This window comes from Chionomys nivalis, chromosome 18, assembly GCF_950005125.1.
Source record: "Chionomys nivalis chromosome 18, mChiNiv1.1, whole genome shotgun sequence".
Classification (NCBI taxonomy): Eukaryota; Metazoa; Chordata; class Mammalia; order Rodentia; family Cricetidae; genus Chionomys; species Chionomys nivalis.
In genome coordinates this window covers 5,347,256-5,364,275 of record NC_080103.1, presented here as the reverse complement: position 1 = coordinate 5,364,275, position 17,020 = coordinate 5,347,256, and the positions used below count along the sequence as shown (strand labels likewise).

The 17,020-nt window shown below is 48.3% G+C and overlaps 1 protein-coding gene across 2 annotated transcripts in view; it reads right to left on the bottom strand.

Moving 5' to 3' along the window:
* Positions 1–4,822: 4,822 nt before the first annotated feature.
* The window catches only part of Kcnn3 (potassium calcium-activated channel subfamily N member 3), a 148,267-nt gene continuing 136,069 nt past the window's right edge, over positions 4,823–17,020 (bottom strand). For both annotated transcript variants that reach the window (XM_057793370.1, XM_057793371.1), the window contains exon 8: positions 4,823–12,675. In XM_057793370.1, coding sequence (XP_057649353.1) covers positions 12,379–12,675 — 297 coding nt within the window. In that variant the 3' untranslated portion in view covers positions 4,823–12,378. The remainder of the gene's footprint in view (positions 12,676–17,020) is intronic.

Genomic DNA, 17,020 nt, shown 5'->3' with positions numbered 1-17,020 from the left:
GAGCAGCCTCCGCCAACACCTGTAGGCAGCGGTAACATATTATGTGCATTTGCTCCAACTTCAACCCCCACCTTTGGGCTTCCAGGAGACAGACTGCATTTTGAAAGATGCGATTAAGTGTAACTTATTTCTAGAAAAAAAAGTGTAGATTTCAAATTCAAGCTGCAAAGAGATGAAGTTAATGTGGGCTACTCTTCTCTTGTTCCTTCCAGCGGTGGTGACTGCAATGAACACCATCGGCCTCTTCTCTGACGCTGAATATACATCTGCATCATTTTAATAATCTCACTTCCCGTCTCCTAACAGGGAGGGCTTCTTGTAGCTTTAAGAGTATTAACTCTAAACTCCTTTAACTGACGGCCCCCAAATGATCAACATCTCTGGATTTGAAACACATGGCAGATGAACGGCGGTATCACGCAAGCACACCTCAGCTCTCTGAGGGAGACTGGGGGCTCAAACTCGGTGCCTGGAAACAGAGCCTCTACTCGTTAGTAACACCATTAGCCAACTACTGAAGCTAAGGTGAGGCTCTGGGTGGGGCGGGGTTCACTGTGCCAGTACAGAAGGCATCCTCAGAGCCAGGTGTGCTAGCACACGTCCCTGCAATCCCAGAACTTGCAAGATAGACAGACGCAGGTGGATCATGAACTGAGGCCAGTGTCAGCTACATGGGTCAACCTTCACTCCCCGCAAGTCTCAAGGGGACACAACACAGCTTCCATCTTGTTTCTTTCTTTTTTTTTTTTTTTTTTGGTTTTTTGAGACAGGGTTTCTCTGTAGCTTTGGAGCCTGTCCTGGAACTAGCTCTTGTAGACCAGGCTGGCCTCAAACTCCCAGAGATCCGCCTGCCTCTGCCTCCCAGTGCTGGGATTAAAGGCGTGCACCACCACTGCCCTGCCATCTTGTTCCTTGTATTTCCCAATGAGTTTAGGAAAGTTCTTCCTCTTGAACTTTTACTTCCTACGTGAAAGCTGATGTGATGGTGAATTGTTATTACTTGATGGGATTTAGAATTGTGTATGTTACAGACTTACGGGATGTCTGTTGAAGGGGTTTCTAAAGAGGTTTTACTGAAGAGCAGGGAGAGCCGTCCTAAATGTCCGTCATTCCATGACCGGGCTTCTGGACTGAATGGAAGGGGGAAGTGAGCTCAGCACCAGCGTCCATCACTTCTGCTTCCTGACTGTGGCTACAATGGCTGGCCAGCACCTCAAGGTCCCGCCTTTCCGACTTTGACAGGCTGTGCTCTCAAACCATGAGTCAAAGCAAGCCCTTCCTTCCCCAAGTTTGTCAAGTATGTTGTCATAGCAACGAGACAAGAACCCAGTACACGCAGCAAGGGCTGTGAGCTGGATGGATGGACAGCCTGTTCTCATCAGCACCTGAACTTGAGGCCCAGCACCCTGTGGCTTATTTTCTTATGGGCATGAATGCTTTGCCCGTGTCTATGTATGTGAACCGTGTATGTGCTTGGTGCCCAGAGACCAGAGGAGAGTGCTGGATCCCCTGGGACTGGGCTTACAGCACAGATGGTTGGTTGTGAGTTACTATGTGGGTGCTGGGAACTGAAGCAGGGTGTCAGCAAGAGCAACCAGTGCTCCTCCCTACAGAACCACCTCTCTGGCCCCCTCTCCCCTCTCTGCTTTTGACAGCCATATAAATGGGTCCTTTCGTGGATGTTGGGGCCGTGTTTCTCTTCTCTCGAACTGTTCTAGTCCTACTGGCCTGCAGGAGTCACTCTTACTCACGACCCCTTGGATTCTGCAGTTAGTAGAGTTGTCTGTTTTGAAGAACTGGGGCCACCTTTGCATTCTAATGCTCTGTTTTTCCAGCCCTGAGTTATATGTAATGTAATAACGGCTTTTTTAAAAAAAAAATAAGAGATAGAATTTTATTTATGTTTGGATGTAGTTTTGAAAAGATAAATGAATGGGTTTAACAGTGGTTACACCTTTTTTCTGTTATATTCAGTGGCATACTTGCCAGCAAGGACAGTGTGCTATTGTCAACTGGTTTCCCCACCCTCACCCAGAGGTAAGGCCAAGAAAGACATGACGTCCAGACTGGCTTTGCCGGCAGAAGCCGAGCAGCTAGACAGAGAGCCGCTGATCTGGAATAACCTGGTGGCTTTGTTTGCCTATGCGAGCTTCACTTGAATGCAAATCAGCGCAAGCTTATGGGCCCAGAATTAAAAAGAAAGAGATCAAGCTGTGATCACCCCACCATCTTTATAGCAAGCAACCTTGCCCCCCTCCATAGCCCTCTCCTCCCAGGCTCCAATTGGATGAAAGCAAAGTTGGGGACCTTGGGGCCAGGCTGGGCATATGCAGGTACCCAGTTTGTTCTCACACAGCCAATCTCAAGCCAGCTGACCCTTAGAAGCACCCGCAGGACCCAAGAGCCACCCTGGATGTCCTGTTGCATCTACAGGACTAAGGGGCCCAATGTAGGAGGGTGCCTGTCTCTGCTCAGACTGATGGAGCCACTGCCTGGGGCTTTATCTGAACACAGATGCGGTTTGCCCCTGGTGGGCAGCTGGGCAAGACTGAAGCCCCGTGGGGATGAACTGGGTCAGCACTGCTATTAGTCTTGGCAGCCTTGGTCTTGCTGTAAAAAGCAACCTTTTCCAGGGGTCGCTTTTCTTTCTTTCCTTTCTCCTTCCTTCCTCCCTCCTTCCCTCCCTCCCTCTCAGCTAAGTTGAAAATTCCTCCTTTAAAAATCCTGCTTAAAAGGCTGAGGAGGTGGCTCAGTGGGTCAAGTGCCGCCAGACAAGCTGGCTGCCAGTGTTCAGACACCCAGCGCACACATAAATGCCGGGTGGGCTTGGCACGCACTTAGAATCTTGGAAGATGCAGACGGGACCCTTCGAGAAAGCCAGCTAGCCAGACTAACTGAAACGATGAGTTCTGGGTTCAGTGGGGAGACGCTGCCTCAGTGGACAGTGTGGAGAGAGACTGAGAAGTCTGTGGGCATCAGCCTCAAACCTCCCCATTCACACGCACACATGTGCATGCGTATCGCCTACACATGTGTGCCCACACATATGAACATATACATACACACATCACACCCCTATACAAATGATTTTAAACTACCCTGTTAATGCTGGACACAGTGGCTCATACTTGTGACTGGAGCCCTCTGGAGGCTGAGGAGCCTTAAGCTCAAGTGGTCTATAAAAAATGGGGAAAAACCTAGGGAAGGAAAGAGATGAAAGAGGAAGAGCTGCTCGGTTTTAGGGTTCGCGTGTGTTGTGCCCTCTTGTTTAGTTAATGCTGTCATATCACACCGGGACATGCCATAGCACGTGTACACACATGCTCTTCAGTCTCCATGTGGGAGTGAGGAAGGCCACGGATTGAGCCCCTTCCATGCCACGCTCCCATCCCCTTTGAGAGAAGAAACTGTAGTCTCCGCCAGATCAGCCAACCTACTAACCACTGGCAGTCTGATGCCCTCAGCTGGTTAGCACGAATCGTGGGGCTCACCCATCGCTAGCCACAAGGAACCAGCTCTGGTTCGGCACCCAATCCATTTAACTCTTACCTAGATGAGTCTTACCTCAATTGTCTGTGCCTCGTTTTCCCACCAGGATAATGGGTATAATATTTGACACCCTCTCTCCCAGGGTGACAGTTTACTGACTTCTGAGGTCCTTAAACGAAAGTGCTACTGACTATAAGCATAAACGAGACTGCTGGGTAACCACAGAGTCAGAAAACACATCTGCTCAGGAGTCTTTAGAAGAGACCTCTAGGGAATGAGCAGCCATGGAAATAGAGCTAGGTGAGTTTTTGAAAAACCTTTTGGTCTAAAACCTAGAAAAAGTCCCAAATATTAAATCCTCTGCATGAAAGCACCTAAGTCAGATGATGATGCTAAGTTTTTATCTAGAGCTCTGAAAAATCCACAGGAAGGAAACTGAGGGCTTGGGGAATCAGCTCGGAAACTCTGTTTCCAGCGCATCTCTGGCAACCGGACCTGCCTAGTGGTGATCCTCCGTGTGCCTGCAGCCTGGAGCTGCTGGACCTGGTGGTTTTTTGGTTCCCAGATGCACAGCAGGGTCTTCCTGTTAACACCCTGTGCATATGGCTGCCTATGACCACAATGGAATTTCAAAGAGGCTCATTACCCTTGTGACTGCAGGACCTGGACTCTGGTGGGGTCCTGGCGGTTGCCTGGCTGTCACCACAGGCTGCTAGACAGATTTAATTGGTTTGAAGAAGTGCATAATGCACCCTTCAGCTTGTGAGCAGGGCCCTGGGAACCAGAAAATCCCTCTGGAGCTTTTGATCCCATCATTCAAAGAGGCAGCCGCGGCTCAGGCAGGGAGATTGGGCATCTCTGTAGAAAGGGGGGCCCAGGGAGCACCGAGGGCTGGTTAGGGCGCTTTCGCCGCTTGCTAGGAGGAGGGGCTCCCACTAACCTCACCCAAGGTGGCACTGCATGGAAGCAACAGCTGCCATGGAGCCCGGTCCCCAGGAGAGTCTGCCTCTTCTCAGAAGGGACACAAAGGACAAGGCCAGCCAAACCACGCTGCCATGTGAGGACAAGGTCCTTCTGACTCAGATGTGTGAAAAGGTAGGTACCCAACTGAACAAAAACCTTAGCGTTGCCTTAGAGACCATGGGCGATGGTTCTAATAGGTTTTAAAGGCAGTTCACACTTTCTTCTTTGTGCGGTTCCCTCAAGGAGAACAAAGTTGCTGAAACAGAAAAATATTTCTCAAATAGAACTTAATTTCTTCTTTGGTGACTTGTGAAAGTTTACCACAACTCCATTTAAAACTTTCAGGCACTTTGCTTTTTTTGTCTTTTAATATCCTTTACCTTTTTAATAAAAAGTAAAAAACAAACAAAAAATACATCCATGTCCTGAATAGAACCTTTCTATGTAAAGATCTCACTAAACAAATAAACATAGGACGAAACAAAATATGAAGCTGTGAATAGCAATATATTATGAAGCATTTATATATGTATGTATATATTATATATGAATGTGCAGGTATATGTGTGTGCACCTATGTATGTATAAATATGTAAATATTTGCCTACATACACATCACACACACATACATATTTATACTGACCTCTTTTAGATTGAAGTCCAAGGCACTTTTTACAATGAACAGGTTAAAGCCATTAATTTAGAATATAACTGTTTCTGGGTACATATCAATTTAGGGTGCCAATATCAGAACTCACATCTTTTCTCGCCCACCTTGCCTGATGCGATGAACAGGAGAATAGCCTTAGGAGATTCGGACTGTGTCTGAATGGCTGAACTGAGTTCTTTTTCTAGTCCCTAGGAGGAGAGTCCTCACTGGGAAGGCTGCCTTCCTCATGGAGGGACAAGGGACCAGAGATGCCCAATGCTGCACTGGGAGAAGCCCAGGCGCCTTCTCTCCAGGGACTTGTCCTGGCTCCCCCTTGTCCTCCAACGTCCACTCTCATAGGCTCAGAGGGGGCTCTGAGGGGGCTCGACGTTGTGACTTGAGTGATTTTCACATCACACTCAAGAAAGGCCACCCCTACTGATAGTACAGTCCACGCCTATCATTTCGGCTGTGCAATAGCAAATGAAATTTTAAGATGCACGCACCTTCATCCTTACAATCATGTAAGACCTGTCCATTACCAAACAATTTGGTAACTGAGGCCTGCAAGAGAAATAGCTGAATTTCTGAATTATTGATTACCAATGCAGTGTGGTGAGGCCGGCCCTTCTCCATGTTGACTGCATACAGATCACCAGGGGCTCTGGTTGAAATGCCAGTTGTGATTGAGTGGGCTCGGTATGGGGCCCGGGGATCTGAGTCTAAGGGCTTAAGGGGTTTGAATGCTGACAGTCTCTGGCTTTTACCTGGAGTAGCAAGGATCAGTATATGGCTACGCACATGAATTATTGCTCAGAGCCTGCTTCCTCGAGATCTGGAATTTAGGTTCGTATCCTTGACTGTGGATGAGATACTGCATCGATGGCAAAGGTCAGAAGAATACACATGTTCTCTATACATGTAAACATCGTAGCTGGTCTACAAAGTACTAGGCGGAAAAGTCAGAACAGCTCCAGTTTTGAGCAGGAGATGTTTAAAGGAACAAATCAATGTCTCTCAGTCAATTACCAAATTGAGAGTTAGCTCATTTCCATTGCCCAGTGAGTAAGAAATGTGTTAAAAACAGGTGCCCTGCAGTTCTGATGGCTTTAATGAAGCTCAGCCTAGCAGATAACCGAGGAGCAATGCAGACACGGAGAGAAACAAACATGACTTGCGCACACAGATAGCCCTGGCTTCCCCAGCCGATTGGTGCCGGGCATTTAGACACTTGCCTGCCATTGGGCATGACTAACAGGTGCCGTGGAGGCCCGAGCCCTATCTAGGCTGAAATTCAGGGAGACTTGGAAATTTCTAGAATCTTGTCCTATGGTCTTGCATGCTCTGTGGATCTGCGTGCATTTCTAGAGTTGGTGAAGGGAAGAGGCAGGCAGGTAACTCTCCACTGATGCTACTTGGTCTATACCTGTCCAGTGTTCTGTAGGAGTGATGGCCGGAAGCAAGGTCCTCACGGGAGACGTGTGGACTTATGGAAGACTTCCTTCATCCACTTTGGTACAGGATAAGACCCTGGCAATTCAAAGAAAGGAACTCTGAAACTCTACGTGTGTCTCGGGTGCTGTGGTGAGGAGGGAATGGGTTTCGTGAGCCGCTTAGGGGAAATGCGGTGGTCAGACCCACCTCCTCCCAGCGAGAGTAGATAGCAGACAAGGAAGCTGGCTTTCTGTGGGTCTCTGTGCACACTCTGTCTCCTCCTCAGGCGCCAATGACAAACAGCAGAAACCTTGATCCCCCAGAGAGACTGCCAGCTCAGAGAAGGGCACATTCACTTCTCACTGGGTCCTGCCTGCAGAGAATTCTAATCTTGGTTGCCCTCTTACACTGAAAAACTCAACGCTAAGAATTTTGAGTATTTTGAGGCAAAGTAAACAAGACTGTTTTTTAATGCCTAATTCTGATATTGCCAGAGGAAAGGTGGTTGGCTGTGCCCGAGGCAATAATTTACAGAATGGGCCCTTTGCATTTAGATGGAAAGAGTCTACGCTTGTACTAAACTGGCTGACAGCTCCTGAAGGGGGGGTTTAACCATCACTTCTGAAATGGCTTGATAGAACTGGGGGTGGAAAGATTTTTCTAAGTTCCTGTCACGGCTATTTTTGTCTCTACTACTCACTCAGTCTTGGAGAATGAGGATATGGCCGTCCGGCACGCTGTGGAACCAGGACCTGGGCCTGGGGGTCAGGCAACCACTAAGAGCGATGTGTACTCAGAAACAGTCGTTAGGAAAGCAGGCTGTCACTCAGCCTGCTAAAGACTAGCTTGATACAAAATGTTAATCGAAAGTTACAATATATTTCATAATATAGCAATATATTTCATATTTAAAATAAACTGTTATGCTTTCTCCTATCGTTAAAAAATAGCAAGCAGTACAGAGGCAAGATGCAAATTCATACTGAAGCCCGTCTAGTCTGGAATATAAACACTTCCATTTCTGAGTTTGCTATGAAAATGGCTCCTCCATCAACATCCTATCGCTCGCTTTTGTTCTCGCGTGGCCAGCACAGAATGGAGAGTCTGGGACTAAATCCGTCACGTCATTGCGCCATTTAAACTCCAGGTATGATGAAGGTGGATCAGCCCTGGTCGGGATCCATCCGGGAAGCTGGATGTCGGCTGTTCCGTCAGATTTGGTTGTGTTTTTTATTTGCCACTGTTCCTATTTATTTTTTATTTTATTTATTTATTTTGCCAGAAATGTCAGCATTTCTTTGGGATCTTAACTAGAGGTTGGTATTGAAGTTTGTGCTTTTCCTCCACCAGCTTGATTGGTCACAGTTTCCAGAATACGTTTTTCGGTGTGTAAACAACTGTGGCAAGGCGCGTGGCACCTGGTTTGGAGGTGGTCTGTTGAAGATTTGACACGTTGTTCAGAGGGAACTCCAGTTTATGTTTGAGTGCTTCCAGTAAGGGCGTAAGACAAAAAGATCGCAGTTATGATCCCCTCTGTTGGCTGCACAGAGCACTCGTTCATAAGATGTGGCCTAACTCAATAAAAATCTACGTATTCCTTGTCTGCCAGGGTTAACTGTCAGTGACTATTCATGCAGCCTTGTGAAAGCTTCCTGCTACCACAGGCGGACACTATTGCTACCCCTCTGCTCCCCCGTCTTAGGGCTAGCTATAATCCCACTCCCCAGATGTTTGCTTTGGCAGTAGTAGAGAAGGAAGGGATACTACCCAAGGCATGATCAAGTCAACTGACTAAAGGGTAGAGAAGGGACTGTTCATGGCTGCCAGGAAGCCTGCAGATCGCTGTCTAAGGGACTGAAACCAAAGGCCATGGAGTCAACAGGGACAGCAAAATGACCACGAATGGATCCTTAATCTGCATCTAGAAGTTTGGGGCAGTGGAGTGGCTCCATGAGAAAGGGTCTGTGTGAGCATGTCAGAGCAGTAGCCAAGGAAGGGCAGTGACGTCGCCACTGGGCTTCTCCAGCAGCAGCCTGGCTGGCTGTTTGGAGATGAAACACTGTTTGTCACACTCCAGAGGAGGGGGGCTTCCAGAACTATGCACACACCCCGTATTTTGCCCTGATTCCCTTTTGATAACTTTCCCTACACTCAGATATAACATCTAAGTGTGGATTAGCCAGTCAGTACTGCCGTGCTGACAGCAGCGCTCTCATTTGTCCTTTGCCAAATACTTTGAACTGAATTATTAATTCATCTTCACCTTGAAATACACACAAACCAAGACATACTGGCCAGACATGCGACTCCAGTCTCACCATTTTCTCTATTCTGATTTTGTATGTATCCCCAGTTTTCTTTTTCTCATGACTTCTTTGCAAGGAGATTACTGCAAAGTGAAGGGGAAGATCTCTAAATACATTAAAATCATCATTTTTCAATGCCCTTTCTTGGCCTTTAATAACTTGCTAAGCACTTAAGAACTAAGTTTCATGTACAGTTTCTACATCTAATTTACAAGATTGTTGTTACATACAGCGCTGGACCCTACTGGGATCACAATCGCTGGTGACTCATGGCTATGCCCCTCGCAATCTTTTGGATCATATCAAGACATGATGTCATGGAGTTAGACATTCTGAAGGTGGTAAAAATGGCTCTCAGACACTTCATGACAATTTAGTGATAATGATCGCATGCGTGGCCTTTGAGCCAAAGGTGCGGATTTTTATTTGGATTTCAATCTAAGAAGGAACGGGCTTCTAGCTGGGTGTAAATGACCAGCTGATGCTATGTCCCGAACCCCACTGAGCTCAGTGGTCTTGGAGTATCACAGTACATCCCTGACTTCACAGTACATGAAGCTATAATATGGCTTAAGCAATGAGAGGGTGGCTCTAGGTTTTTAATTCAAGTGTCCAGATATTTGGGGGAAATATTGGAGCGCTTCCATATGCTGCTGCATTCCTGAAGGATAGCAGGAAGGCCTCTGCCATTGGCCAGTCTTCCAGGAGTGGGTGGAATTCGACCAGTTCAGGGCTAGAGTAACAACATTACAGTAATTCACGGTTTGAATACGCAGCCCACTCTTGAGACTCAAACTTGTCCCACTAACATACAGCCATCGGGTCTGTTAGCCTCCTTCCCTACTGTTGGAGATACTCAGGTGATGTGGGAAAAAGATGCAGGAATATATCTGCGTGAGCTATAACCAGGATCCCCGATACCTAGGCCATGGAGGGCTGATTGTATTTGCAAGAGAAGTGTTACTTCCCGTGTCGAGCGGAAAGACTAGGACAGAAGCGGCAGTTCATTTGTCGTTGCAGAACCAACCTTCAGATTCCTGTCACTTTTTACGAGGTATATTCTTTCGCTAGAGATAAAACCACACACAGTCACTGCACTTTCAATAGGCCAGGCTACCCTACAAATACGCCCACATGTCTCTCCGATGCTAGTGGTACCCTCCTGGAAACAACTCCAGCCATTCTCTGGATTAGCATTGCCAGCTTAGTCTCCAGGGTTTACTTAGCAAGAAAATCAACAAAGAGACAGATTTCAGACAATGTCCAGACCAGGATGGACACAAGGCAGGAGAGGCAGTGGAATCTCACAAGTCATTTGTGTGAAATGGAGACTAACCTCGAGCTGTGCCATGCGTGCCCACCCTGCACAAGATCACAGCAGGATGCAAGGGGAGACCAGAGAAAACCAGTCCAGGGCTCTAGGCCAAATGAGCAAGAAGTGGGCCCATCAGGAGCCTTCATTCTGCGAAATGCAACCAATGCCGCAGGGGAGCTGCATGGCTATCTCATCTATTTGTATGCGTGCCTGTCGGTTTGGTTTAAACTGAAAACAGCAATACCATTCTTGGGATAAAAATAATCTTTTAGATAATTAATAATTAAAAGAACAAGTAGAAAGAATTAAACACTAACGACAAATGTGGCCTCTCTGGTGTGCAAAACAGCTAATGAAAAGGCTCAGGGGAGAGATGAAGATAGGCCATTAGGAAGATAGGCCATTAAGACAACAGCAGCAGGCTGGGGTGTGGGTGAGGGGAACCACACTTGCCTAGCATACATGAGGCCGCAGGTCTGCTCTCCAGCACTGCAAAACAAAGCACAAGACAGCAAGACAGTACGACGTACAAGAGACTGAGCAAAAAAGCCGAGTGATCTCCACGCCACAGTTATCCACCTTAACATCCAGCCATCCCTGACCTAACAGGACCAGGACCAGCATTGCACAAGAAAAACCCACACAGTGAGGAGTGCCTCCGGGATGGCCATAATAGCTGCTCACAGGGCTATTCTCAAGATAGCAACCAAACACAGATAACACCCCTTTGTTCTAGCAAAGACAGATGAACTGTTCCATACATAACTTCTTACAAGCAGAAATCAAAGACGTCAGAATGGGGAAAGTGATAACCAGCAGTTCTCACCTCCCAGACGCTGTGTATGGTCAGACCACGGGGCAGTGAAGCAAGCCGAGCGCCTATCCCTAGCCTGGATCTAGATGGTTCTGGAGTCTATGGGCTTTGAGATTCAGTGGAGTAGTTTTCGCTGCAAGATGAACATGACAGAACAGAAACAGGCTTCTAACAAATGAACCCCTCATTTACGCACGTCCTGGGGCTCCCTGTGCTCTCACAGTGTCTCATTTTGAGGTGAGTCCAGGTAAGGTAGAGGCGACCACAGGAACATTCTCCATCCTTCGCCCAACTCAGCAACTGGCCCTTTCACGCTCCTACATCTGGGTGATGATACCTCAACAAAGCCCGGACAGCGGTTCTGTTCACTACGGTGGCATCGGGCACACTCTCGTCTCCCACATACAGACACCTGAGAACGCAGGGCCCATCAGACACAGCTTATTTGGCTGGAAGAAAACTCTTGGAAACTGCTATTTTTAGACATCTGCTTCTCTCTCCAGAATGCCAACAGTTTGGGGATGGCATACACTAGAATCAGGCAAGGTGTGCGTCTAGGACATTGTGGAGGAGGGACCTGAATCTTCAGTGACATAGAATGTGGCCAGTACCTGCTAACTTCTACCAAACACACCTCACACTTCGTCTCAATGCAGATTTAGACCTTCCTCACTGTGTGCACAGCAAGGAATCAGGTCCCTTTCATTGGGCTCAACTCAAAGACAAAAGGATCTGGATGGAACATCTCTCTCTCTCTCTCTCTCTCTCTCTCTCTCTCTCTCTCTCTCTCTCTCTCTCTCTCTCTGTGTGTGTGTGTTCAATAGTATTATTGGGTGGAAAATCTGGCTTTTCATTTGTCTATGCCACCCCCCCCCCAATCTAATTTGGCTATGTCCATTTTGGAAAGTTCTGGGCAGCTCTCTTTTTACTTTTACCACCCAGGGGCTTCCTTGGACAAAAGGATGAGAGAGACACCTCTAAGGACCCAAGGCAGCCAGGAGTTCATTTCTCAAACCTGATACCACCCTTGCCCAATGCACCCCACTTTGGCTGACTTCACTTTCAGCTGCCTCAGAGTGGCTGCCCCTCCCCACCTCCCTGTGAAAACCTGAGATTGAGTAGGGCTTTCTGTCCTCCGCCAGCTCTGCAGCAAGGGCCCTGACAGAGGCGTTGCTTCCAGTCACCTCCTCTTCCAGCTCCCAAGTAGAGGCACCTAAACAGAGATTAGACGTCTGGTTTCAAGGCAAATCGAACCAAGCACGTCGAAAGAATGTGAATTAGCTCATCAGCTCCACTTCTCTTCCTTCTGTTCCCTGGTCTGAAACTTCCTTGATAGCAAAGCGACCAGGAGAGAGTTGATTTGCATCTTAAGACCTATGGGTAATGCTTCTGGAGTGGGGAGTTTTATTTAGCAACTGCTTGAACTTGTGTATGGGGTTGGGAAGGAGGTGGAGCTGATCCCGATCGGGCTGTCAGAGGGAGGTGCGTGGCTAGTTCCCACCGCCACACTGACGCCGCGGGCCTCCACGAAGGCAGTGAGCAGCTGCTGCTGTTGCTGGCGCAGGGTGTCTGCGATGAGTAGGGGCAGGGAGTTGAAGCTGGCCGTGAGGTGCTCCAGCTTGGCTTCCAGGCTGCCGATCTGCTTCTCTAGGTCTTCGCTCCGATCATTGAGTTCCGTGATTAGGTCGTACATGACATTCTGCATCTGGGGGAGTCAGAGTGGAAGACAGAAGGAGACCGTCACCACAGAGGAATATGCCGTGGAGAGGTGAAAAGCCCCCCACTTCGCAGCAGAAGCCACCTCCACCCAGCTGTGTCCCATGTCACCAAAGGTCAACTCTAGGACTTTCCAGGTGGTGGGCAGGCTGAGGGACACTCTATTTTTGTTATTTTTAGAGGGGTGGGGTATCAATGATCAATTTTATAATTTGTTGTGCTTTGTTCTTTTGATATAGGGTCTCACTGTGTAACCCTGGATGACCTGGAACTCAGTATGTAGACCAGGCTGGCCTTGAACTCATAGAGCTCCATCTGTCTCTGCCTCCTGAGTGCTGGGATTAAAGACAGGGGTGACCATGTTCAACTCAATTATCAGTTTGAAACAGTAAATATGCATGGAAGAAAAGAAACATTCCTCTTTTTTCTCACATGGAATGCAGCTCTAAATGGCTCTCATATTCATACAGAGGGCTGGCTCAAGAAAAGGCACTGAGATGGGGGTGGCCAATGCCATAGACTCACAATGAACAAGTCAGGATTGAAGCTGCAAACCTTTGGCTCACTAGCAGGCCCCTTAACCTCTCTTACTCCAGCTTCCTCATAAAACAGAAGTTAATAACTACACATAGTTATGAGATTGCATCCCCACTCCACCCCCTTTTCTATCCAGCAATCAGAATATAACATGTAATTAATGCCTCAGGCATGATCCTGGACCAGAAGGGGCTGCCCCGAGGAGCCTGGGAGGAGGTAAAAGGCCCGTGACACCTGGCTGAGGTCTTGGTGATTAGATCACACTTGACTCCTCGGAGCAGTCCTGCCTTCCACACGCCTAGCAAACGGTGCCTCGAGGGTGCTCCTGATGGTGCCCTACTCCAGCGCTATCCACAGTGCTCATTGGTCCCACTGGCTAGCAGAGCTCCCTGCACGACACCTGTGGTTCCTGTGCCAGCTGCAGGATCCTAGACTATACAGCACCCAGTCAACATGCACCGAGGTGTTGGTTCAAACTTGAGAGTAAAATTGAGGAGTCTCACACTCCCAGAGTGAGAAAAAGGGGTTCTGATGGCAGTGCCCTGGGGAGGGGAACTGTGTCCCTGTGGGACCCACAGTGGGACCCTAATCTCATTTCACCTGTCATTACTCTAGGATAGCAGTTCTCAACCTGTGGGTTGTGATCCCAGATGTTTACATTATGGTCCATAACAGTAGCAAAATTACAGTTACAAAGTAGCAATAAAGTAATCTTATGGTTGGGAATTACCACAACACCAGGAATTGTATTCAGAGGTCACAGCATTAGGAAGGTTGAGAACACTGATCTAGGAGGATGTGGATGCCACAGTGACCCCAGAGGCCAGAGGAGCAGGAAGCAGGGTGAGAGGAGAAAGGCAGGACAGACACAGGCAGCAGGGGAGGAGAAGGGGAGACAGTGAAGCGCAGGACAGCCCCTACCCCTTGCAATCGGAATACTGGAGGAGTTGGTATGAAGACAGCTCCTCTCTAGGAAAAGGGTGACGTCCTCTGAGAAAGGGTGACCTGAGTAGACAAGTTCCTCGTCACCGGACATGGTCCCCTCAGAATGGCTGAACCATGCATCCCAAGCTGGGCCAGGAGCACCCTGATGAACTGTAGTGACTGGGTGATGGTCATCTTGCTTCTTGGGTCTGGTTTCCTCATCTGACCCCCTAGCTCAGACCCAGCTCACAAAGCCTGTTTATAGTTCCTATCTTAGATGCTGGGGGTTGTTTTTACATCTCCATGGAAGAAACCGAAGCAACTGGGCGAAGGGTCCGAGACCTCTCTGCTCTGTTACCATAAATGGGGCCTGTTTGGTACAGAAAATGCCATTGGGAGGCCACGTTCTTTGTTTATTTGTTTGTTTTTGTTTTGTTTTTTCACAAGACAGGGTTTCTCTGTGGCTTTGGAGCCTGTCCTGGAACTAGCTCTTGTCGACCAGGCTGGCTTTGAACTCTCTCTGCCTGCCTCTGCCTCCCAAGGGCTGGGATTAAGGGCAAGTGCCACCAGCCACCACCGCCACCTGGCAGGAGGCCACATTCTTAATCTAGGGAGGAACAAAGCACAGAGGTGGGGAGGAGAGGAGTCAGGAGTTGAAATACAAAGGGAAGGGAGCAGGCATGACATCATCATGCTCTCCTTCTCTTGCCAGGCTGCTGAGCAAACGGAGACCAACGTGAAACACACACAATTGCTGCTGGAATCTAGGCTGGTCTCATGGGAGGGAAAGACAAAGACTAGGTAGATGGCTGTCAAAGGCCACTCCTCCTCAGTACGCACGTCCCTCATGTTGGCTCTGCACATTCTTTATCCCCATGTACTTCACTCCCCAGTTATATATGGCTCAATTTCCCAATGCAATACAGGAGAGCGTCTTTCTAACTCACTGTGCACGTGCGTGAGTGCGTGCATGTGTGTGTGCGCGCGTGTGTTGGATGCACGAGACACTGTGGGTGCCAGTACATGGGTGCAAGCATGTAGAAGCCAGAGGAGGACGTAGAATATCTTTCTCTATTCTTCTCTGCCTTATTCCCTTGAAACAGGGCCTCTCATCAAACCAGAAACTGCTGTCTTTGGCTGAGCTAGAACTGGCCATCAGACTTCACTTTCTCTGCCAACCAGTGCTGAAATTACAGGCACAGGCAGCTCTGCCTGGCTCAGTGTGGGCGCTGGGCACTCAAACTCATGCTTGCACACAGTGTCTCATTGCCAAGCCGTCTCTTTCACCCCATCAACCAGACAGTCCATCTCTGAGAGACTGGGCAGCACTGCAGGAAGATGAACGCAAAACTTGTGTTTGCCTGATATTCCTGGGGGAGTATAAGCCACAGGGTGTCCTGTTGGTAAGAGGAGGATGGCAAACATTGCTAGCCCTTGAAGAAATATCTTGGGGCATCTCACTGAGCCACACCCAAGGCTCACAGAATGGATCCTAGCTGGTTTTTTCTTCCCAGCCACAGCTGATTTGTCTAAAGGCAGACATGTGACTCATACTGACCAATCAAATCCTCTCTCTCTCTCTCTCTCTCTGGTTTTTCAAGTCAGGGTTTCTCTGTAGCTTTGAAACCTACCCTGGAACTAGCTCTTGTAGACCAGGCTAGTCTCAAACTCACAGAGATCCCCCTGCCTCTGCCTCCCTAGTGCTGGGATTAAAGGCGTGCGCCACCACTTCCCTTAATCATCTCTCTTGAGAATTTAGAATTAAGAACAAAAGAAAGTCAGTTAAACCCTGGGTGACTTGGGTTGCAGGGAGATGGAGTGGGGGTGGGGTGGGGAAGCTGGCACTTTGAACAGCACCTGAGCACGAGAGAGGAGCTGGTGTGAGAGAAAGTCTCCTGAGAATCCCTTACCTCCTTGGAATAAATGGCTCCGTTTACAATGTACTTCTAGTAGTTTTGGTAACTGGAATCTAGAGGCTTAACCAATATGTCTAAGACTTCAGGGGTCCATTCACCTCCTCCCACATTGGGCTCTGGGAAATCCCACATTCCACCTGAATGCCCCTCCCACTGGCATAGGGGTCTGTAGGTGTCTCCCCGGCTGTGATTGAAGGTTCTCCCAGGCATAGGAGATCCTTTCTTTGCCTTGATTCCCTCCAGAAAGAGGCACCTGCACAAGGCCCAGCAACCAGTAATTTCTGCTTGCAGGCTCTTTTCAAAGGGCGCCTAATTGGCCCGAGGGAGTTTCCTTTGCTGTCCCAGGGAATGAGGGTCCATTACAATTGACATCTGCTGGAATGTTCTGCCAGCCTGGCCCTGGGCTATGCACTTGCTATATAATTTCCATGAGAAGGCATGGATGTGGGGGTGGGAGCTCCTGGTCAGATTGCCCACGCTCAGCCCTACGGTGCTGATTTTCAAGAAGAGAGTCTCTTTTATGCTCCTCATGGCACTAAAGACAAGAAACGCTGAAACACAGTGCCATATTGAGCCTTAAGATCTTTGGTTCTTAGAACCTCCATGTTCACTGTCAGCTGCCTGCCTGTGGTGAAACACACACACACACACACAATCAATTTGTGTTAGGCAGGAAAACCTGGGCTATCAGGATCAGAAGGCACAGGAAAATTAATTTCTATTATAACAACAAATTGAAAAGAACCATCTGAAGTCTATATAACCAGGTCATCTGTAGGGCCCTTGTCCCATCTGGTCCTCACTAAGGTGCTTTCTGCATGTCTTCAGTCATCTTTAGAAGCCCCCTCCCCCCAATGTACCGCTAATAAACACACCAGCAAGAACTGGGTTAGCTAATGAGTTATGACAAAGACAAATCTGAGCTCCTTAACTTAGAAACAAATGCCGAAGACAGGA